Raw genomic sequence first — 24366 nt, forward strand, 5'->3', positions numbered from 1 at the left:
TGGGGGCCAGAGAGAGAGAGAGAGAGAGAGAGAGAGAGAGAGAGAGAGAGAGAGAGAGAGATGGAGAGGGAGAAGGACGCAGTGTGGGCGGGTTAAGAAGCGCCGAGAGGGAGGGGACGCCAGCGTAATATTACCACCGCTTTTTTTTTTCCTCCCTCTCCTCCGTAGAGCCGAAAAAACAAGGGCATCCATCGGTCTCTTAATCTTCCTCACACCTCATCACCGAGTCTAACGTCAGGCTGAAATATACCCCTGCCATCTCTCCGTCCAGAGCACCTGCGCGTCCTCTCTACCCGGAGGTTTGTCTCCAGCCTGCGGGGGATCGCCGAGCCGAGCGGCAGGGGCGTGAGAGGCGGATGCTGCGAGCGTAGAGGCTGGGTACCAACCAGGAGCATCACCGCACTCGCCACGGTAATGTCAAAATCGGCAGCATCGGCCAACCTTCGTGTCTGCGACATCCTAGATTCAAGCTCTCAACGTGGTTTCAAGGCGGTCACGGAGCCCAAGCTGGTAATGTGTGTCAATACCAGCCTGTAATGTAAATGGGCTGATTACTGTCGCATAGCATGTTTCTCTGCTCTTGGATGTTATGTGTAGCCTGAGCAACCTGTGCACAGATGGAGCCTCCCGTTCTACATTTGCTCCTTTTTGATGTAACCATCCACAGTGGATGTTGTCCCGTAGCCCATCAAGGACTGCAGCAGTGGAGAAAACGTAGAGCCTGGTTATGTCAATGAGAGCTGAAAGCCACCTCGTTTTTCACTTGTGGCCACCGCCACCAGACAGCAGCTGCATTCTTCTATACCTAACACACCGCAATTAAAGCAGGAGAAAACACCCACACAGCCACATGCTCAACCTTTTCCATCACGACCAGGTAACGTGCACGCTCCAGATATTTTGGCTCTGCAACTGCAAGCCTGTCAGACTGACTGAGGGAAGCCAGAGAGCAGCATTGTGGTGAAACAATTCTGGATTATTGGTTTATTAGCGCTCACTCAATGTGCAGCCCCAAAGTTCATGGTGTAGGGCGTCTCTTCGGCCTCCAAAGGTTGCGTACATGTCACGCCAGCAGTGAAACCTCTGATGGGCCTCGTATAATTCTGTCTTGTCTCTTCCAGTGCTGATCAGTTGTTGATGCATGTACTGTGTTCCTCCCCCGTTCCTCACCCCACCCTGTTGCCCCCCTCTACCTCTCCTTTCCTTTCCTCCCTCAGATGGACAGAATGAAATTTCTCTCCTTCTTCCTCCTTTGCTTGACTTCGGTTGCCACTGGCAACAAAGGTCAGTTCCTCATCCTTTCGACTGTTAATTGTGAAGTGTTGAGATGATGGCTTAGATCGCCATGGGAGCACACAGACCTGTCAAGGTGCTTGGGCAGGGCCATGGCTGCTGTCCCCTGAAATGCTCCTGATGGCTTTCTTGCTGTCCCTGATAATAACACATATCTTCAGCTTCCTCATTGTAAACAGTGCATTTGAGACTGCGTTCATATGTGGTTAAATATTTTGTGTGCATGTGCCTGTTCGCCAGTGCTGTGACTCTGAGAGGATGATAAATCTGTTTCCTCCTCCATAGCAGACTTATCATCCTGGATAACCATGACTCTGATTCAACATCATTGTTCCAACGATTATCATGCCGGGGGAAGGCGAGTGAAACAGACAGCGTGGAGGGAGAATGTCAGAGAAGGAGGTAGAGGGGAGTGATGCAGGGAGGACGAGGAGATTGAAGGAGAGATGGAGTGTCAGGGAAACACAGAGCGAGCGGGGAGAGAGAGCGACAGAGGAGAAGGAGCTGTGACAGGAGAGGACGTGGCCGAAAAGACGCAGGCTGATAAGAAGGGAGGAGGAGGTGGTGTTGGAGAGAGGTGGTACGTGAGATCAGGTGACACAAGGGAAAAGGAACAGGAAAAGCACAAGATACCGGAGCGTCTGTGTATATACTCTGTGTGTGTGTGTGTGTGTGTGTGTGTGTGTGTGTGTGTGTGTGTGTGTGTGTATGAGACAGACGAGGAGGGGTGGGTGAGTGTTGTGGAGCGATAGAGTGACAGAGAGAGGAAGAGTGCCAGGAGAGACAGACAGAGATGGAATGGGATGCCTCTCAATCTGTAATCCCGGATGTAATCCACAGGCCTGATGCTCAGATTAATGCTATATAGCAGAGCAGGGGAGGGAGGGAGGGATGGAGGGAGGGAGGAGATCAGCCGAGGGGACAGAGGGCGGGAGATAAATGAGCAAAAAAGAGACATGGCAGAGGACTGTGGAAACAGGAGGAGGAGGAGGACACGGTGTCAGGCTGGACCTTGAGAGGAGACGATGAATTGATCAGGGCTGGGTTTCGAACCTTTTTCACCACGATTAGCCCGATGATCAAAAACCGCGGTCAGATTTGTGCTCTTTTCTTATTCTGCAGTCAGAAATTTCCTTATTCAAACCAGTGTGAGGCTGAGTTCTCGCACATCTGCCTGAACATTTGAGAATTTTAGCTTCTTTTGTTGAATTAAAAATACGTTTTGTAGAAATTAAACTGTGGTGGAAGAGAATTGAGATCTTATATTAAGTAACCAGGACTGCAACCAACAACTATTTTCTTAAATGACGATTTAATAATTAATCCAGATCATTATTGTCTTGATTAATGATTTGGCACATAAAAAGTCAGAAAGCGGTGAAAAAAATCCTCTTGCAGTTTTCTAAAGCCCAGTAAATGTCAGCGATTTGCTTATTTTTAACAACCAACAGTGCAAAACCCAGAGATGTTCACTTTATTATGACATAAAATGAATAAAAGCAGCAAATCCTCAGATCTGAGAAGCACAGCTAGGGGAGGTGTTTTTTGACAAACTGATTTAAAGGAATACTCAGTCATCAAAATAGTCACATTTCATTTTTCTGTCAGGTGTCTTAATCAGTCATTTATTTGTTTCAGCTCTAAAAGTAGCTAAAAATACACCATTACAAGTCCAAGTCCTTCATTCAAAATATTATTTCTGATTATTATCATTAGGATTTGCTTATGAAGCAACTTAACACCCTGTTTTAGCTTCAACTGGTACTCATTAGGCAGCAGAATGGCCTCCTTCGGAGTGGTGTATTACATTATTGGATTATTATTATTACGGATTGTTACTGTGTGTGCAGCATTGTAATGTTGTAGCTGATTGAGGTTGAGCTATTTGTAACTAGTTACTAGAAGGGCTGAACAATTAATCAATTCATTAAAACAATTACAGTCCGACTAGCTGCAGTTTTATGATAACGGTAAAATGCGTCACAACGATTATAAATGAAGCATTGTGGTGTTGCAGCGATGCCTCGACCTACAACTCATAGTCTCCAGAGGTGAGGGGGAACGTGCTTGTTTGGTACAGACCCCAGCAAAAGTCACAGTGTCAGCATTTTTCCATTATTTCCAGTGAAAATGAAATACAAAAATTAGCATTCAAAGTAAAATCTGTGACTCATCGCAGTCACATCTGTCAAGATAATCACAATATGATTTTCTTTCTGCCTGTCGTTCAGCCCAGCGACCGTATTTCTGTCAAATAAATGTCGTGGAGTAAAAAGTACAATAGTTCCCTCTGAAATATGGCAGAGTAGAAGTTTTAAGTCGCATAAAATGGAAATGACCAAGTAAAGTAGCTCCAGACTGATCTTAAATATGGCGCTTTATTAATTGTACTGGTATTAAAACGCATCAAAGAAGCTAAGCTATCAAGAAAGTATTGTACGTATTGGCTCAATAATCATAAAATTTTGAACGATACCCAGCCCTGCCTTTGAAGAGAGAGAAGTTTGATCAGATTTGGAACCGGCAGCACTTTCCTCTGTTGGCTCTCATCTCACCAACGAGACAGCGACATTAGTTCCAGTCAGATTTTCTGGAAAATTCACAGTCTAGACAACAAAGCAATTGCTTAACACAAGTCCTGCGCCTTTGTCTGATTTCAAACTCTGTCGCTTCAGCGTTCAGAGATTGAGGACAACAGAGGGGAGGCACTCCGGCTTTTGTTTTTGCTCTTTGCTGGAGTGTAAAATCGTCATCCTTCTGGCTCATTAAGTTGGCCTTTGATCATTCGGCGCTGAACATTCAGCACAGGGATGAATAATTAATTCGCAATTAAAGGTTAAATTCACAGCAAACCTCAGGCATTTGATTTTGACTCGGCTGTTTTTCTAGTGCATTATTGTGCGGCGCCTGTGGCGGGTCAGTTTGCCTGATTGATATGAGCAATATACCCCTCTGTGTGTGATAAGGTGAAATCTGACTGGCTTTAATTACACTGCCAACCAGGGAGGTGTGCAGAGCGGCGCTTTTGAGCTGTGAGGTCTGTATGGAGAGAGGAAGAAAGAGGGGGATCTATAAGGCTGCGAATGTGATTAAACAGTGTCTTTGTGGTCACACACATGCATACATTGTGTATTTTTCCACTCATGCACACTCTCACCGTGTCCTCGCCCATAATGGAGTGTTAAAAATAGACACGTTGGTTCCTTCTAATTGCTCCATTTAACCCAAAGCCTCTTCGGCCTCTCCTCTTCTCTGTGCCGTTCAGCCAATAAGCACAAGCCATGGATCGAGACAGAGTACCAGGGGATTGTCATGGAGAACGACAACACCGTGCTGCTCAATCCCCCTCTCTTTGCCCTGGACAAAGATGCTCCGCTACACTACGCTGGTAACACCAACAGCAGCAAACATCATGCAAGAGTATGAGATGAGAGAGCTGGTGGAAAAAAAAAAAAAAAAAAAAAAAAAAAAATTCAACTATTCCATGAATTTGCTTGAACATCCAAGGAACTGGCAACTGTGAAAAATAGGTCAAATCAAGCGCTCGCCCAGCCAAATTAAAACTTATCTCAGCAGGCCTTGCTTGGGCTTTAATAGTAAACATGACGCAGGTTTTTCACAGAGTTTGTAGCTATCACGCTGCTGCATTTCCAGCCATATTTCCCAATAGACGGCCTAAATATTAAAGGCAACATATTCAGTCACAGAGTCCACTATTTTTAGACCATCATAGTGTAATTCAACCCTTCATCTCAGGAGCAGTCGGCAGCGCTCTGCCTCTGCGCCCTGATGAAATAAGGTTATCGCGTGTGCACTCCTGGAAATAACCATGTTCAGTCAAATCGTAATAGATGGACTAGAATTACTCAAAGTGCTCCCTGAAATTTATTGGGATCGTGTCAAGAGGGATGTGAAAATTAGCTGTTTAAGCCAGAACCTTCCCACCTTCAACTTATGTCGGCCAGCTGCTATACAGGGGCTTTTATTTTGAGTCTTGTAATGATTGCTTGTATAAGATTAAGTGCCACTTAAAGGAATCCCCTACATATCTGTCTGCACTCCCCTGATATCCTGAAAAGGACTTTAAATCGACTGAATATCAGGATAAATTGGCTCAATTAATTCAGTAATGATAAAAGCCTGATATGTCCTTCGTCTTTACTTTAGATTGTGGACGTCTTGGCCAGACGGTGGGCTGATTGATTGAATGTCTGGTTGTATATCACTGGTTGTAGTAGCTGTCACAATAATAATGAAAACCTTTCTTTGTAATGCAATTTCAAATCAAAATTACAAACAGCTTCGCAGTAAAACACTAAAAAGAACATCAACATAAAAGAAATGATTGGGACAGTGAAAAGAAGAGGTGGCAGGGCACAGAAAGAACCTAATACTGGAGTTTTTATTAGAGACTTAAAGGAATCACTGAGGCAGCAATTTGAATTTTAATAGGAAGGCTGTTCTGAAGCTTGGGGGCGCTGACAGGAAATTCACAATCTCCTTTAGTTTTGTGTCTAGACTGCAGAGTTTTGCAGCAGGATCTAAGGTTGAGTGCAGGTACGTTCGGGCACAAAGCTCACAACTGTGTGCTGGAGACAGAGTGCTTTAATGAGTACAGTCTAAAAAGGACAAAATCTACAATAACCCGAAGGCCAGTGCACAGAGGGTGAATTTGGGTTTGCATGATCTTTTGTATTTGTTACGGCTGCAGCATTTTGCATAAGCTGTGAGCAGGCTTTGCCACTCGAGTCAAAATAATCAGTTCAAAGCAAAAATAATAACTTTCTCCAAGTCAGACAAAAATCATCACATCTTAAACAACAGGAAGTTGATAGAAGATGATATTATTATATTGGATATTTCCCAGTTTATTCAATTAAAAAACACCAGTAAACTTGGTTTCATAGCATCTTCAGTCTGAGTTATTGTCCGTCCTCCCGTCTCCCAGGTGAAATCTGTGGCTTCCGGGTTCATAATGGCCCTTCAGGTTCCGGTTCGGTCCAGTTTGAAGCGGTGGTTCTGGACCGCTCCACCGGAGAGGGTCTGGTCCGGTCCAAGGAGCCGCTGGACTGTGAGAGCCAGCGGGAGCACAGCTTCACCATCCAGGCCTACGACTGCGGAGAGGGACCCGATGGAGTCAACAGCAAGAAATCCCACAAGTTAGTGCCCCCTCTCCTCCCACCTCACACACAGCAGATACTCAACGCTTTTAACAGCAGTCACAGCCCTGAGCTTCCTCTGCCTGCTCACTGTTGTTACAATAATGCATCTTGCTTTTGTTTTGCTTCCCGCGCCTCCTTCCCTCAGGGCCACCGTCCACGTTCGTGTAAATGACGTCAACGAGTTCTCCCCCGTGTTCGTGGAGCGTCGCTACGAGGCCTCGGTCCCAGAAGGGCGCCTGTTTGACCGAATCGTGCGTGTGGAGGCTCTGGATGCCGACTGCTCCCCGCAGTACAGCCAGATTTGCTTCTATGACATCATCACTCCCAATGTGCCCTTCGCTATTGACAACGATGGTGAGATATGTTTTATCTCGTAGCAGTAAATCAACGGGCGTCGGGCTCGCAGACCTATTAATATTGTCTTTCTCTGCTACAGAAATGCAGTATCTCCCACCAACCACTGTATTATTTTCCCTTTCTGCTGCCTTCACTATCTGCTCTGTGCAGAATCCTTCAATTCAATATCCAGCTCAGTATTCAACTCCTAAACTCCGGATGTACTCAATACATGAAAACCACACACACACACACACACACACACACACACACACCACACACTGCTGAGGTATTGATGTCTGCATAGCGACAGAGTGAATTGCAGGTACTTAATTCCCTCACAGGTAGAAACCAAAAGATGTTAAAATAGACTTTGTGTGGGCGGACTATTGTTCGATCTCTGCATAAACCCTGCAGCAGCTGTTCGGTTTAATATAGCATCCTTTTGTTCCTGGCTGCTCGTAGATTCTGTAAATTCCTCCTTGTCACTATTGTGTCCGTCGGGTGGCTGGTGGGAGATCAGTTGCGATGTGACACAGCAGCTGAGCAGGACCCTGTTTTAGCATGACTCTGCAGAATCGTCCTGGACTTGGAGGGTTTCGCAGAGGATGAGCAGCTCCTTTTCTTTTTTGGGTCAGCCTGGTACAGCAGCACAGAGGCCTTTTGTTCCAGCCATGTTCAGATGCTGCGAGCTTGTCATTGTCTATTCTTTTTTTTCCCCTTACTTTGTCTTTTTCTATTGCCGCCACTATCTCTTTCATCCCTCTGTTTTTCCTCTCGCCATGTCACAGCATCTTCTGTCTTACCTATTGTTTGACAGCTGGCACGCTGACTGCTGTCAGCCTATCACAGTGACTCGCTGTTGCCTTTATCTCTTAAAAACAGGAAACACCCTTCAGTTTTCATTTTGCGCTGTGCCATTTATCTTCCACTGTTTTTTTTTTTTTCTTTTGTTTTCTACCCCTGAACACAGCGCACTGAGCAGGATGCTGGCTGTGTTAATGTGTACATGTGGTGTTAGATGCTTTATCAATGAGTGCTCATTGGTGCCACACTTTCAAATATGTGAGCTTGTTGATGATGACTAACTCCTTCTATTTCTGTCTCTCTTTTATTCCGTGTTTCATTATTTCTTGTCCTTTCTTTCTTTGTCCCTCTCTGTCTCCTAGGTAACATTAAGAACACCGAGCCGTTGGATTCGAAGCGTCAGCGTGTTCACACCTTCTGGGTGACCGCCTTCGACTGTGGAAAGAACCGTGCTCAGGCTGATGCCCAGGTTGTTGTCACGGTCAAGCCGTCCTGCAAACCCGGCTGGATCGGTGAGTAATGCTGCGTGTCAGTCCTTGGATAGCTGTTGGGAGGCTGCAGAGATTTGTTTAAGTCATTGAATCTGTTGCTTTTTTGTCAAGACTTTCACTTTTAGCTGGAATGTGCTTGGGCTGCCACTTGAATCTCCTTTGCATGTTTATACCAAAAGCTGACTTTTAAAGAGGTAGCGCTGATGTTAACAAATGGCAGATGCTTAAACTGTGATGATATATTTATAGTCATACTACTACTGCACTTCCCCTGACATTAGATTTCTCCTCAGGATGAGCAGACACAGTTTATTGACAGACTTTCTGTTTCTTCCTTTTTGAATGCGGAAACTCAAACAGTGCAATACGATTTCAACAGTATTTCTCATTTTAACATGCAAATTTACAGCTGCGTTGACATTTATTCTGTTATATGTATGTTAAAATATATATAAATTTGAACGTGTTACACTTGTTTCAGGATGGACCAAGCGTGTGGAGTACACACCTGGGTCAGGCAGCATCCCCCTGTTCCCCAGCCTGCATCTGGAGACCTGCGAAGAGACTGTGTGGAACATCCAGGCCACCGTAGAGCTCCAGACCGGCCACATCGGGAAGGGCTGCGACAGAGACAGCTACTCTGACAGATCTGTGCGACGGCTGTGTGGTGAGTTCTGCTTTATGGAAACACGTGAATATTTTAGGAGGATGGGGTCCCTTTTTATTGATATCTTTGTTTGGTTCATCAGGCGCTGTCAGGGGTGAAGTCGACCTCCTCCCACCTCCGTCGCCGGCTTCCAACTGGACCTCAGCTCTTCCCACTCTCCCCTCTTCTGATTCATCTCTGGTCTTCTCCTTCAACGGGTCCAACCACGTCGCTGTGGTGCCGGATTCGGTCGTCGGGGCATTATCGGGCGACCACTTCACCCTGCAGCTGTGGATGAGAAGGGGCGGGGCCAACATCCAGCCTGCGACCACTCAGACCAGAGGAAATCGCAAGGAGGAGGAGACCATTGTGTGCAGCACTGTCAGGAACGGTGCGTTATAACATACAGTCACAGGATTTAAAGGAGTGTTTTCAAATGTGAGGAGAAGATGGTGGGCAAATTTGGTTTGAAAAGCTAAAAAAAAAACCCAACACTTTTTTACTCACATATCAGACATTAAACCCCCAGAAGTTTGCAGACTCAAATCCCCAGAACTGCAGGAGGGGCTGAGGAGGGTGTAAAACTGTTTATAGCTTCAACAACTACTATCAAGGTGCTCTTGAGAGAGACACTTAAACCCAGCAGCCACACTTGAGCAGCCAAGTGGACACAGCATAAGAACAATAAAGCGCTGTAATTGTACCAGGCAGAGTATTGTGTGCATCGTGTGAACTGTAGGACTTTGAAGGTTGCAGTGCTGAAAAAGCAGCATGTTCAGCAAACCCCCCCTCAGTCAAAACAGCCATAAAAGTCACAAGTAAGAAAGATAAAAACCGAAGATTAAAATCTAAAATAAACTCATTGCTCTTTTTTTTTTATTGGTTATTCTCTCAAGAAATGCCTGCTAACACTGTTTGATAAGACCACACTGACCCTCCAATTATTTTCTGTTCCTCCGCTCTCCTGCTCCACAGACGACTCCTTCTCCCACTATTCCCTCTCCGTCCACGGCTGCCGCCTCTCTCTCTTCTACTGGCCCGACGTCTCCGCCGCACGGCCCGTCAAGTTCTTGTGGAAACTGGAGCAGGTACTGGGGGAGCTGCAACTCTTAGCTTTGATGTTCTCACTTGCACTTGTTTCTTCATTATTTGTACCTTGAAATTAAACTGAAATGGAGGAAATGCAGCATCCTCCGCTAAAAAACAAAAGGGGGGAAAAGGGAGCGTCAGTTGCAATATTATGAGTAATTTTATGTTCTTTCAAATGGTATATTTATGTGAAAACATTTCACATCATCCTCATTAAGGTCTTTTTTTTCCATCTCCAGGCTCCAAGTAACTGGATACTTTAAATGCAACTCAATATTTGTGCATCATCCGTGTTCACAAAATCAATTTCTGTTTTTGTCATACTAAATTAAGTATTGTGCAGTTCCCAGTAGGGAGAATAACAAATGGAAAAAAACAAAATGGGATTAATTTTCCTTTTCATTCAGACAGTTTCAACATTAAGTGCTAAAACAGCAGATCTCAGCCGGGCACTTAAACATCTTCGCTTCTCCCATGAATTATACACAACACAAACTCAGCATCATATTCATGTTTTTTCAGCCGAAAGCTCCATGTAAATGTTAACAGTGATGCATGTGTGCAGCGGTGCAGAATACATGAAAAATGTATATGTAAAATGGTTCCAAGCGAGGTATTTCGACTATTGATCATGTGGCAAACTTACATACCTAAGTGAGTATGTGTGGTTTGGTGTGGGGGTTTTGGATGGCGGGGTTTGTTTTGACTGAAACCACTGGTCCCAGACAGATTGAAGGAACATGGATTAAAGGATGCTGAGCTGATACAGAGAAGATTTGTCAAATCCCTCTGTCTGAACCACGATATCTTATTACCCCGGTCTTTCTTTCCTGCCCCTCTGTCACTATAATTCCCTTTCTTCTTTGTATTGACGTCGCCCCTCTCTATGGAGAAAGCTCAAGCAAACATGTACAGGAGTTCACATACAGTAGATGGTGGAATGAATCTAAGTACATTTACTTCAGCACAGTTTTGAAGTACTTGTGTTTTACTTGAGTATTTCCACTGTATTTACCTGACTGCTGCAGATGGATGCTGCATTTCTGATTAAGATTTAACAATAGAAACATGATGAATTTGTATATTACGACACATTGTTAAAGATTGAACCAGTGGCTGCCAAACGTTTTGGATGCGGCCTCTTGCACAAGAGCTACTTGGGGCCTCCTGTCACGTTTCAGATGTCTGTGAGCTGGCAGCAGTTTCCACCAAAGAGACAGTTCCCCTCTAAACTTCTAATAAGGTTTCATTTAAATAACTGTTCAAAAAAAGCAAAGATTAAGAAACATCTAAAGAGCAAATTTATGAAGCAGAACCTTATTCTTCCTCCTCCTCCTCTTTCTGACCCTTTGGAGGGGAGCCAACACTTAACTGCCTTGGTGTGCATGAAGTAGTTAAAGCTACAATAACAGCATTATCAATAATTTAATATATAATGATAAATCAGTCCCAGGAGGCATTTTTCAGCAGAACGAGTACTTTTACTTTGTATGCTTTAAGTACATTTTACTGTTAATACCTCTGTGCTTTTAGCGAAGTCGGACTATGAATGCAGGCGTTTTAGTTGTTTTACACAGTTGTATCGATGTGTTCATGTAGAACACCTGAATGCTTCTTCCACCACTGCTACTCGCAAACCAGTAAATGTCCAGACTGTGAGTCCAGCTGGCTCCTCCGTTCAGCCTCGTGTTGACTCCATGTTATCTCTGACCAACAGGTGTGTGACAGTGAGTGGCATCATCTTTCACTCAGCGTCCAGTTCCCCTCTGTGACCCTGTATGTCGATGGCGTGACCTTCGACCCCGCCCTCATCCATGACAACGGAGCCATCCCCAACCCCGCCCCCCGCCAGAGGATGTTCATCGGCGCCTGCTGGGGTGAGGAAATTTATGCTGAGTGAATCCACAACTGGCGTATATTTCATCCCAGCTTAATGATGGGTTTTGACAGAAATGAATGCAAGCAGACGGCGAGGAATCCTGTTTTAATTTCTGTTGTGGGTTTTTTTTTTCCTTCGCATAAATGCTGTGAGCAGCAATTGCTTCCTCCGTCACTGAAATGTCAAACGTCACCAAAGATAGCAGGCTGACATTTCTGGCATGAGCACCAGCAACTCATGAATCCTCACAAGGCACCTTAAGACAATCAGCGGAGACAGTTCGCCTCACGTCATTCACTCCCTCGCTCCACTCTGTTATAATATGGTTGATGCATTTGGTCTTTGAGGGCTAATAATATAACTGACTCATCAATTATTCAGGGCAGCAGAACAACATGAGGGCCAGACAGCTATCAGCCACTTACACCCGAACCGCTGGTTAAAGTGGGAAACTCTGGCTGCCAATTAGCAGCCAAATACACACACAGGCTCACACACACATGCATTCACAGTCTTCCAGTCCAAAGTGGAAGCCGCTCTGCTGCCTGCTCGGCAACAGCTGCTGCTAGATAATGAGGAGACGGTGCATTTTTGAATATCATCTGCAGTTTTCCTGCTTGCGTTTTCTCACTCGCACCTGCTTGTGTTATTATTATTTTTTCCGTTCTTCCTGTCAGTCTCCGGCACCTTCAGTCTTGCTCTTGCTTTCTGTTCGTACCTCACCGGATTGAGGTATGTTTCTCAGCGAGCCTCATTGTTTTCTCTTTGTCTATTCCCCTTTGCTCCTCACTGGTTTTCCCTGCAGAGCCCGAAGAGAAGCAGAAGGAGATACTAAACAACACCATCCCAGAGGGTAAAGACTCAGGTGACCTCGCTGTTTTCACACTGTTGTCAGCATGAGGGTGTGCAGTCTGTTTGTTTTGCTGTGTCACTGTTGGTGTATTATTTATGTGCATATTAGAATATAAATGGGGTGTTCATACTGGACTGTCCCTGGTCTTTAGTCAAGTATGTGGGCGGTTACCACGGCCTGCTGTCGGGGGTGACGGTGCGTCCCGGCAGCGTGGAGCCTCACAGTGTGGTCGAGTGTCTGTACGCCTGCAGGGAGGGCCTGGACTTTGGAGACCTGGAGACCCTGGGCTCAGGCATGAAGGTAATGCCACAGAGAGCTGAAGACTTTGTGGAAAGTACTGTTTTTAACAGTCAAAATTAAAGCACATTACAGTGCTCTTCTCCAGTTCACCACACTTTATTTACCAGATGTTTTCATCCATCTTGGAACAATATTATATCATCTTTCTAGAAAAAAATTGGCAAAATACAGTGTTTGCTCTTTGGCGATAAATACAGTTACAAGAGAAACGTAACTACAAAACATGCAATGTTATGACCAGCTGATCAGAAAAGCTCTTCACAAAATAGAATATTCATTAATGGATGAAAATAAGTTGAATCAAGATAAGATACGACATAACTTAATCAACAACCTAAATAAATAACGTTGTTACAGACAGCAATAATAGCAGGAATAAAAAAGGAGACGTGGAAAAGAACAAATAGACAATAGAAAGGGATACAAAATAAAATCAACTATATATGTACATTATCTACAAAAAGATGCATGCACGTGGTAAGATATGCATGATAAAATACAGTGTTTTGTACTATTGCACAGTAGAAAATATATAACACAGTAGAAATAATACATATCTCCGAATCTCTGTTTTTAAGTCCAAAGTATTTTGCATGCACGTGGTAAGATATGCATGATAAAATACAGTGTTTTGTACTATTGCACAGTAGAAAATATATAACACAGTAGAAATAATACATATCTCCGAATCTCTGTTTTTAAGTCCAAAGTATTTTGTTTTCATAAAAATTCCTGTTTTCTCGTCATGTAATCCACTGAGGTGTAGCTCTATGACTTCAGATCCTCCTCCTCATTAACCCTCTCAGGCTTAAAGTGCCCAGCCTTTAAATCCGAAACACCCCGCATTAAGTAGAACCTCATCAGGAGATATTGGAGGAGATGAGGAAGCCTTCACACAGAGTATGAGCCGATGCCTTCAGGCTCCGTTGGGGGGAGTGTGCTCGTGGAATTTGCTTATAGATCTGTGTGTGATACTGCATGTTAACTGTAGATTGTACATATGAGCAGTATCTAATCTAGTGTGATCTGTAAATCGCAATTTTAATGATAACAGTCCATATCAGCACTCCCTCCATATCTACACATTTCTCCAAATTGCAAGTTCATAGTCTCTTATTGTACTTTCAGATTTGAGACATGTTAAGCAATATGAGGTGAACCTTTTCAGTTTGTGTAAGAAGAAAAAGAGAATAGTTTGGTCACAAGGTTTGTGTGCCCATTGATTTATTTCCGCTTTCCTACTTGATGTTTATGATTTGTACATTAAAGAGTAGGTTCACAGTTTGTCAAGCCTAAACAAGCCGAGTTATGGCAGCAAGAAAAACCTGTTTCACTCAACATGAAGACGCCTGAAACATAGTAAACCTATCCTTTAATTGAGAACACAACCATAATTACGTATAGATATGTTGCCAAATGTGTGTCTAACCTCCTCTAGTGGTGGTTTGGTGTGTTGGGTCTGTGGATGTATCTTAATGTGTGTATCATAAAGTCATGTGTCTGTTAATACTATTTAATTGCTATTGGCTAAGATTCAAGAAGATTAACCCTTTCTACAGCTTTCGATTTTGTCTCAACCCTTGGTGACATGACGTCCTCTTAGGCCAGTGAATGCAAACTTAGATTTTCAAGCCTCTCGTTTGACCTTGCAGGTTCATGTGAACCCCAGCCAGTCAGTTTTAGTGCTGGAGGGAGACGACATCGAGAGCTTTAACCGTGCAGTGCAGCAGGTCACCTACAGAAACTCTCTACGCTTCGCCACCCCTGGAGTCCGACCTCTCAAACTGACCACCTCGCTCAGGTACAAAAACACACACATAGATATACACAAATAGATAAGGGCTCTGTCACAACTGTGGATCTACGGCAAAAACCGTACTGATAAAAATCAGTCATAGAGGAGGTGGAGATACTGATTTCACCACCGACAGTCGTCTGAATTGGCCAGCGTGCCACTCTATTCCCAGACAGCTTGGTGATATGTGCTTTGATTGAGAGTCATTCTTTGAAGTGCAGGAAACTAGCAGGAGCAGGCTGAAAGAAAGTGGCACCACAACTGTAAATGATCACACTGGAAATCTGTGGACATCACAAACGACACATCAGACACTTGCTTTCCTGAGTATCTGAGCATCGCTCTGCAGCAGTCAAATCAAGTGACACTCTCTGGACTCAGCCACTGCTCGCTCCTTTGACATTGAACTCATCAAACGCGGACCTTGCCCCTCGGCTGTGATAAGAACTGCTGTGGCATGATGATATAGAAAATGTGTCAAAGGCAGAGATAACAAGGAATGTCTTATCTCTTTGTTCGTTCAGCCACCACCTAACTTTAGCCTGAGTAAACTGCAGATGCCAAATTCATTCTGCTCGGGCTTATAGTGACTGAGGGTGTTCGAGCATTAACTTTAAGACACTGTTTCACCAGTTGTTCCCTTTTTAGCGTCAGCCATTTCAAAAAACAGAGAGCCACTCCTGTCTGTCATCATCGTGTTACTCATGTACTTTCACCTGAAAAAAACCCTTCATGCTGCCAAGATGTTTTTACTGTATCCTTAATGGTTGCAGGCAGACTGACAGCACAAGGCTGTTCAGCTCCCAAACAATCCCAGAGACGCTGGTTCAGTCTGCATCACGCTGAATCACATGGCCGTGAAAATAAAAAGCACACAAACTCTGTTTCCGGGTCAGTGCTCCACCATGCTTAACAACTGTGAACTGGCTCTCTGGCTTTAGCAGTCACTTTTAGCTGATGAAATATTAATTCACCTTGGGAAGTACAATCCAGAGCAGATACTATATGTGCTGTATTGTGTGTTTATGCTTTAACTAGCTGCCTACTGACAAATCAAATCTCATCAAACTCCACGGCGGTGCAGATATTCTTATCACTGTCTTCTGGGGCTGTTGTTTTTGTCACATGTTCATAAGATTAAGATGATTACCGGGCTTTTTTCCACCGACTGTTTTTAACATCTCGACGATTCAAGGTCATGGACAGATTTTTTTTTTTCTTTGGTTTCTGCTCAAGTATAGTTTTTTTTTTTCCTCTGGTGTGTTTTATTGCGTGTGTGAAGATTAGACTGATTTGAGGCCAGGAGTTACCCAGATGGTTGAACAGCAGGCCCTTCTGGAGAGGCCGATAGAAGCAGCTGCTCACTCTGATAGTGGAAATGTAACACGCACGCACACGCACACACACACACACACACACTTTGCTTAATCCCTTTTCAAATACGATGCTGAATTATAGTGTAGATGAATAAATATATGTAAGCAGCCTGTCATCAATCTGATTTGCTCTCACTTTTCTGGCAGGAAAATTAAATTTGTAACAGCAAAGCTACTGTGGTTTGACATTTGCTATTTTCAGCCTCGCAGCGGGCCATGTTAGCCACAGGCGTTGTGAAATTAGGGGACTATAAATTGAGAAGGCATTGCACTGGCTTTAGAGCTTTTTGTACATGATCACCGAGCCAACTTTCTTAGCATCACTCGGCCACAGCGTTGCTAATCTGAGAGACTAAAAAAGACGAAGCGCCTACAGCCATGCTAGTGGTGCTTTTAGTCAAATACTAATATTAGCATGCTAATAGATGATGTTAGCAGGTGGAATTTGAACCTTGTTCACCATTTTAGTTTAACCCGTGAGCAAACTAACATTTGCTAATTTACCACCTAACACAAAGTACAGCTGAGGCTGATGGAAGATGGAAGTGAAGTGTCTTAATTTGGTCATAAACCAAATCACTGGACAAATTTAAATTTGACCTGATGGTGGCGTTGGTGAAAAATTAAAGGGTGCTGAGTTTACAGATCAAAGTATGTTTACAGGTCTGAGGTGGTTACCACTGAATATGTGAAAAATCATTGCGTTAAGCCTCATAAACTGCCAACCAGCCAACCAAAATCTAGCATGTATTTGTATTAGGCTAGTGAATGTAATATTCAGATACCTTTCCGTTCATATATGCGAGGAGGCAGCACTGCTGAGACTTTAATTCTGTCTACACTTGCCAAAGACACATCAGTTTGTCGCCGTGCACCTGGAACGCGTGGTGCACGCGGAGGTCAGAAGTTGAAGCTTTCAACTGGGAAATTTGCCCCTTTGACTCGAGTTTGACTGGAACGCAGAATGAAGACTACAAGTCTAAAGACAGAATGAAAATCTCAGGGGAGGGAGATAAAAAGAAGTGAGCTCACCAGGCTTCTGTAATCCACTCCTCATCTTTGCTTGAGGCTAATGGGTCAAGGACAGTGGCATAACACAACAGACTCTCTGATTAAAGTGTAGAGCGATTTAGTTGCATCAGTTGAGTTATCTAACAATGACATTTTCTCCTCTATTTCCCTTTCTCTGTCTGACAACACACACTTCCTTCCTCCCTGCCAGATGTTTCAACGAGGAGAGCTGCCTGTCCCTGAAGCAGCTGGAAGGATACCTGGTGGTTCTCCAGCCTGACGCCCCTCAGATCTCGCTGTCCGGGGTCGGCCCTCATCTGGCCCGTCCCGCTCCTGAGTTTGAAGGCCCCCGCGGCGTCCCCCTTTTCCCTGAGCTCCGGATTGTCTGCTCCTTGTCTCACGCTGTCAACACGGCTGCGCAGGGGATGGAGGGTGGAGGTGAGTCACTCACTAAATAACTCCAGTGCTTCAGCTAATTTCAGGAGATTTAAAGGTTTCTTGTATTTGTTCAGCACACAGCCCTCACTTAACACTCGTCTATGTATCTGGATATGGGAATGAGAGACCATCTGCGGTCTGCATCCTCAGTTTCTTAAAGTGGGGTAATGATGTTGTCTTTTGTCTCCTCTCCACGGCCTCGTAGCCCTGATGTCTGATGCCGTGGCTCACACTTTGGACGGCTGTGAGGTCCAACCGCTGGGGGAGGAGCTAAACCCAGAGAGGGAGGAGCTTCTGGTGGACATGGATGTTGTGCGAGAGCGGGGACTGGAAATTATCAATACTACGGCTTATATTGCCATCACAGGTACCGTGAGGCATTCTGCACATTTTCAAACTGTGATAGAAGACCTTTTTTCCCAAACGGAAAGCATCATGCCATTAAAATGATCTTGTCCCGGCCAAGATAGGCCCCATTAACAATGAGTTACAGACAAACAACATGTAAATGACCACGGAATATGTCAGAAATCCTGCATTAAATAGTCTGTTTTTGTCTGTTTGCATCTGTGTAACACTGAATATTAATTATTTAAAGAGCAACAATGACTGTTAAAGTTCATTTTGAAAGAGGCAAAAACTTAAGCTAATGTGCTTCATCAGGACTGAGTGTGTGGTTTTATCAGGACTTGTTCAGACAGAAGCAAACAGCCCACAACTGCCATAAAATATAACTAGTGTGACTCCTGATTGGTCCACAGAAATACATGGCATCACCTTTTTCCAATGAGTCCCGTTCATATAACACTTCATATCTCATAGTAAGATCCTGATTTAGAAAATAGGTTTTCAGGGCCTTTAAAACCTCTGTTCAATAGATTCCCAATGACCTAAAAATGTTAAGTCATCCATCCCATACAGCCACTCCCAGCTGTCAATATGTAGACGCAGACCTCTTTTCTCTCCTCCTGCTTGTCTCTACAGGTATCGTCTCAGTATTGACCCCTGTCTTCTTTTTTGTCCCGTCCTCTTTTTTTTTTCTGCGCTCCTTCCAGGTGCGGAATCCATCTCTGTGTACGAGGACGTCCTTCGCTCAGTTCGCTACCGACTCGCCAAAGGCTCAGCCCGCTTTGAGAGGCGGTTCCGCCTGTCCTGCTCTGAGATGAATGGCAGATACACCAGCAATGAGTTGACTCTGGAGGTGAGACGGAACATCATTCACATAACAGCTCTGGTACTGACATGAAGACAGACATACCCATTAGATATGAGCATGGAAGTTCTGCGTTGACCTTTGGGAACAGTGTGACAGGTAGAAATAACTAACTTGTGAAAAGACTTGTGAGAATCGCTGAAGGTTGTCATGAGGCACCAACACAGGTTGAGCCACATAGCAAGTGAAGTCACTCTTTCTTCTTCTCTGTTTGTCTCGTCCTTCCTGCAGGTGAACTTCCTCCACTCTCTGGACAGTCTGTACCACCCGTCCCACCTGCTTGCCTCCCAGCAGCAGTTTCTCCATCCATCCCACCACGCTGGAGAGCTGAGTGGACACACCCTGCCCAATCCACACCGCAACTCAGGTGACATTTCGCTCTCATCGGCCATCCCTGCCCCGTCACATTCCTTAATACAGGCAGCACCGTCCTAGAGCAGATGTCAGAAAATGCTTCACAATAAAGAAGACAGAAGAAAGATAGGAAATACAGTCACAATGTAAGAGTGATGGATTAGGGGACCCCCGGTAGCCTAATGGTTCATGTGCATACCACGTGGCCACAGTGTCTGCAGTTTGATTCCCAACCAGAGGCCTGTGTTGTATGTCTCTCACCCTGTGGAGTTTGAGACATCTAGCAGTCCCTGTTTTTCTATGAGTGGGTCCCTGTTTTGTTTATCATCATGCGCACTCACACAGGTGATGTGATACATGTCCTACCAATGGTGCCACAGTATTCCACTGATCAACAGGTGAATGTCAGATAAGCTGCAATGCATCAGAAGACTGCAAGCTAGTAAATATGGATGTAAACATTTCTGAATTTAGAATATTTAAAGCTTTGCAAATGTTTTATAAGGGAGGAGAGGATATAAAGGTATCTCAAGGATACACACAAAGGCTTTTGATGAGTAACAGTAAATGTAAACATAACTTTTAATGTTTGTTTACAAGAAAACTCCACAGGGCCCCTTTAAACCTGAAGAGAGACAATTTCAAAGTCTGGGAGCTGCAACGTCAAAGTCATAGTCTTTAGTGCTTCAGTTTTATGCCTTGGGCGAGGAACAGCCAACAAACTCTCATCAAAAGACCTCAGAGACCTACTGCTGATGAATGGCTGCAGCAGAACTCTAATGTTGGCAGGTGCCTGAACATGCAGAGCCAGTTTAAAGAGCAGTGTGCATGGTGGGACAGTGTAACCAATACTTTTGTAATGGTCTAACTAAAGCTACACAGCTGATAGGATTATCACACAGTCTAACATCAAATGTTAGATTTGAAATTTGCCTTTAAAGACATGTTTAGTTTGTTAAATGGTGCCATTTTTCATACTTTTACACCCAGAATGGAGCAAGTTTTTTGGAGCAGACCTTCTAATTAACTCATAGGCACACAGTAATTTGGTCAACATATGTTCAGTTTGCACACTCCGGATATGAAGGAAAGTTAGGGAGGATTTTACAAAAAGAGAAATTTCCTCCAATGGATTTCTCTACCGTGACTATGATACCCGAAGCCAACTTGTTCATGCAGAAGATTTAAATGTTTAAAAAGTGGTTACAAATATTTACACATAAATTTGAAGCCTGAGTGATCGTTCAAAGAGGACTACATAGTGCATTTGTCAGGGACTATTTTCAGTGGTGGATTAGTACACATGTGGCCGTCTTGTGAGTATTTTACATAATGGGATGATGAACTACGGTTTCTGTGTTCTTCATACCATGAAAGAACGTGTCACCCAGTGCAACAGTGTGACTCACACATGTGTTTTTAATGGTTGTTGGACAACAATGGAGCTCTATGGCGCAGAGGAGTAAGCAACATTGTGATTTGGCTGCACAGACAATGCTTGTTTGTAGGCTGAATTCACTGTTGGTTTTGTCATTTTAATGGAATTTGTCATCAATAAGAACAATACAGATTATCACCAGACTTACCCTTTAGTTTATTTCATCACACATAATCATCGCTGTTTTTTGTTTACAGTGGTGCCAGGAGCAGCCACCGTCATCATTATGGTATGTGTGGGTTTCCTGGTTGTCATGGTGATCCTCGGTGTGTTCCGAATTCGCTCCATCCATCGCCGTGGTGAAGGTGCCAGGGGTGGGGCTAAGGAGGGTAGCAGCCAATGGGACGACTCTGCCCTCACCATCATCGTCAACCCTATGGAGGTAAAAAAAACAGACAGGCTGCTGTTGTTGATGGAGGTGATCGTAATCAATGAGAATGCCTGTTTTCATCCACACATCGTTCTTTCACACAGTCTTACGAGTCCCGTATGGGCATCTCTGCTGACACGGAGGGGGAGGGCGAGGAGGATGAAGAGGTAGCAGAGTCACCCGACGACGCCAGTGACGACCAGCGAATCATCATCAAGAAGGAGGGGAGGGACGGCAACGCCCGTCGCTACTGAGCCACATGTGTCTCTGCACCAGTTCTCATGGAAACCACAAACCGGATCACCAGTCACACACTCCAACACTTTTAATATCAACGACTGCTGACACCACTAGTATAAGGAATGTATGCTTACAACCACTACGCACAACACAGTCACTGTAATACCCTTGACACTCAACGCCATATGTGACCTATAGCCAACAACGGGCAGTTGTTCTCCACCTAAATGTTCTATGGCACAATGTATACAGTCAATGTAATTTAACCGCCTGAGCAAACCCCACCAAAATTGTATGTGGTGCACCAGTTCTAAATCACAAGATGGTAATGTGTCTGTATAGTGTAATACTGGTTGAATGAGACTGCTTTTGTTCTTTGTTTTTTTTTTTTTTCTAAAAAAAGATTGTATTCTATCTTTTGTTATTGAACACAGAATGAAATCTTTACAACATGAAAACAATCCGCAACATGCAGGCCTTGAATAGATCTGTAGGCAAAGACACAAAGCCTTGATCCCGACATGTCTCTGCACTCCCTTATTAGACTGACTCCAGAAGTCTGTGCACAAGCTCTTTTCTCCCTCTTTGCCTCCTCTCTCCACTCATCGCTCAACCACCGTTAACTGCAGAGTGAAGACAGTGGAGTCAGACATTACAGCCACTCTCAAAGTTATTCATAAAAACTAAAAACCAGTCTGCTTGCAGGTGTTTTTCTTTTGGTATTGTGATGACTGTAGTGCTTCAGCTCCTGGCTATGTTTTATGTGGAGCTGATGGTAAGAGAAGAGAAGATTTGGGGACTATCAACCATACACCTCATCCTTTACACAAGTTGGAACTACTGCAATACTCCAATGATGCAGAGTAAAAGCCTCGAGGTGTCGAGCCCATGCAACATCTCTGCGTTCTCTGGTTCAAATTGGAGTCTTTGCAAAGTTTCAGCTTGTGCCACTAAATGACAAAACATGACCATCTACAATAGACCTGACCTCTGACCCCCCTCACAGTGACCGCTGGAATGTCTCTAAATGACTCTCACTGCACTGTTTCACTCACTGCACACTGCTCTTACAATAACTGCAAGAGGTTACATGCAAACACACACAAAACCACACACACACACACATACACACTCCATAATGCTACCCCTGCTGTTTCCAGAATGTCAGCTCAGCTTGGGCAGTTTTGATTGTATTGATTGTAATGAATTTTCTGTACATACAATGATGAATATTATGATATTATTGTTATTACTATTATTATTGCAGCCACTCTTTTTCTGCACACTTTGAGAGGGAGCAGATTATGATTTCCTTTTTGTTTCCATTTGAGTAATCACCTTTACAGCATCAGAAAACAGTATATTAATAATAATAATAATAGTAGTAGTGATAAGGAAGATAATCCCTGGCTTGATGAGTGTCTCTTAATTTGTGTGTAATATTGTTGTAATTTAAGAACTTGTCAATATCTGAATCACAGAAAAAGGAGGGCACGTTGTTGTGATACTTAGATACGTCTCACTCATTTTATCTTTCACGTTTCCAGGTCTTTTTTTTTTTTTCACGTTTCAAAACGAACCCTTTTCTTCTTTTATTTCCCCCTCCATCCGATTTCTTTGGTTCAATGAATGTACAACTGTGTGCTTCTCCTCACCTTCCCCTCCCCGCCCCACTGCCTTTTCCCTTCACCTCTCCCTCTGTGTCTCTTGCTGTCTGTCTCTGTAGCCTATCAATGTGCAGTGCTAAACCTGTCAGTAAATAAAGCCTGTCGTTTTTGAGTGTGATGTTAAGAAGGAATAAACATTGCATTGATTAATAACTTATATTATTACTATGTTACTATTGGAACATTACCTGTAATTATTGATACAATGATGACATGGAATATGCCGACTAATTGTTATTGAGAACTGTCAGAAAACATTACAAAATTCATAATAAAAACACTATATGACGTCTCCACGAGAGAGCTTTCTTGTTAGAGGAGGGTTCTGACTGAAATGATGCTGTAATATTTTAAAACAATATGTTAAAAGTGAGGTCATAAATGAAAAGTAACTTAGAAGAATCCCATAGTTTTAGAATGTATTCAGTAAATTGACATTTTCTTATTATTAAGCCAATAACCAGCCTACTACAACATACATATACAGTATTTGCAGTGCCATACTGACATACTTACAGAGCTGGAATGCAATGAGGTGCATTTATTCAAGTACTGTACTTAAGTAAAACTGGTTTGAGGTACTTACACTTTACCTGAGTGTTTCCTATTTATGCTACTTTATACATGTGACTTTTCAGAAGGAAATATTGCACTTTTTACTGCTCTACATCTATCTGGCAACTGGAGTTGTGAGTTACCCTTCGGTTTAAGATGCAAACATAACATTCTTATAAAATACAAAGCACTCTTTGCTTTAAATAAACAGTAGTATCTAAAGGAGTTAAACCCCCAGCCTCAACAAGAAAATTCTGCTTACACACTACACAATGCAACCTCAATAATAATCCAATATTACAGTACTTAATCAGTGCTGGAAGTAGTATTCAGAGCCTTAAGTAGAAGTAACAGCAGCTGCTACATTATAAAAGTACTACTTTACCAGTGAATGTACTACATTCACAATTCACGAAAAAAGAACTTACTAAAAGTAAAAGCACTCATTATGCAGAATGGTCTGTAAGAGGTTGACATCACTCTATGGGATTGATTACAATGTAGCAGCTTGTCCAGGTGAAGATACATTTTCTATTTTTTTTTTTAACATTTATGAATAACTTTTTATATTGTTACATTTCATCATATTTTACAAGATGATGAAAATATTTTAGGGAAAGTTTCTAACCTGTAAAGCAACTTGTTATTGCTCACAAATAAATGGAGTGGAGAAGAAGTCTGTGGTTAGAATAAAATACGCAATTAAATACTTCAAAATTGTACTTGAGAAAATGTACATAGTTGTTATCTATCCGTGCAATCACTGCAAGTGTCTGGATATTTCTGCCACTGCAGTATGCTGCAAAACCTACACAACAGTGTCAAATCAAATCTGTACGAAATAAGTGACCAGTCTCGTGTAAGACCAAGATACACAAACATTTTATGAGTATACAGAAAGTACACAAATTTCAAGTTTTTTTCTTCCATAATGGACTTATTGCACCTGGCAGCTACGCTCATTTGATTTACTGGACTTCGATCTCCTGCGCATTTTTTTTTTTTTTTACGTCAGCTGTAGGTGAATTCAGGCTCCGTCCGTTTCCCTGTGTT

The 24366-nt window shown here is 43.4% G+C and overlaps 1 protein-coding gene across 3 annotated transcripts; it reads left to right on the plus strand.

Annotated features, from left to right (window-relative positions):
- The first annotated feature begins 94 nt into the window (after positions 1-94).
- On the plus strand, positions 95-23050 carry clstn3 (calsyntenin 3). 3 transcript variants are annotated; one of them, XM_076736336.1, is made up of 19 exons: positions 95-411; positions 1218-1284; positions 4559-4681; positions 6242-6452; positions 6601-6809; positions 7961-8110; positions 8571-8756; positions 8839-9126; positions 9711-9823; positions 11542-11701; positions 12509-12568; positions 12708-12856; positions 14509-14657; positions 17250-17476; positions 17682-17843; positions 18532-18677; positions 18921-19056; positions 20679-20863; positions 20956-23050. In XM_076736336.1, the coding sequence occupies exons 2-19, from the start codon at positions 1218-1220 to the stop codon at positions 21103-21105; spliced, it is 2871 nt and encodes a 956-aa protein (XP_076592451.1). In that variant the 5' UTR covers positions 95-411; the 3' UTR covers positions 21106-23050. The 3 variants fall into 3 exon arrangements, with proteins under 3 accessions (XP_076592451.1, XP_076592452.1, XP_076592453.1); XM_076736337.1 differs by having other exon boundaries at positions 107-411; positions 12509-12556; XM_076736338.1 differs by lacking the exons at positions 95-411; positions 1218-1284 and adding exons at positions 1681-1854; positions 2007-2024.
- Positions 23051-24366: the final 1316 nt, after the last annotated feature.

Source organism: Chaetodon auriga, chromosome 8 (assembly GCF_051107435.1).
Source record: "Chaetodon auriga isolate fChaAug3 chromosome 8, fChaAug3.hap1, whole genome shotgun sequence".
Lineage (NCBI taxonomy): Eukaryota > Metazoa > Chordata > Actinopteri > Chaetodontiformes > Chaetodontidae > Chaetodon > Chaetodon auriga.

Bases quoted from the DNA above. Each gene is read 5' to 3' on its own strand.
- clstn3 (XM_076736338.1), top strand. From the start codon at position 1,740: ATGGAGTGTCAGGGAAACACAGAGCGAGCGGGGAGAGAGAGCGACAGA. The intron at 6,453-6,600 runs GTTAGTGCCCCC...TCCTTCCCTCAG, and splicing joins AACAGCAAGAAATCCCACAA to GGCCACCGTCCACGTTCGTG. The intron at 20,864-20,955 runs GTAAAAAAAACA...TCTTTCACACAG, and splicing joins TCATCGTCAACCCTATGGAG to TCTTACGAGTCCCGTATGGG.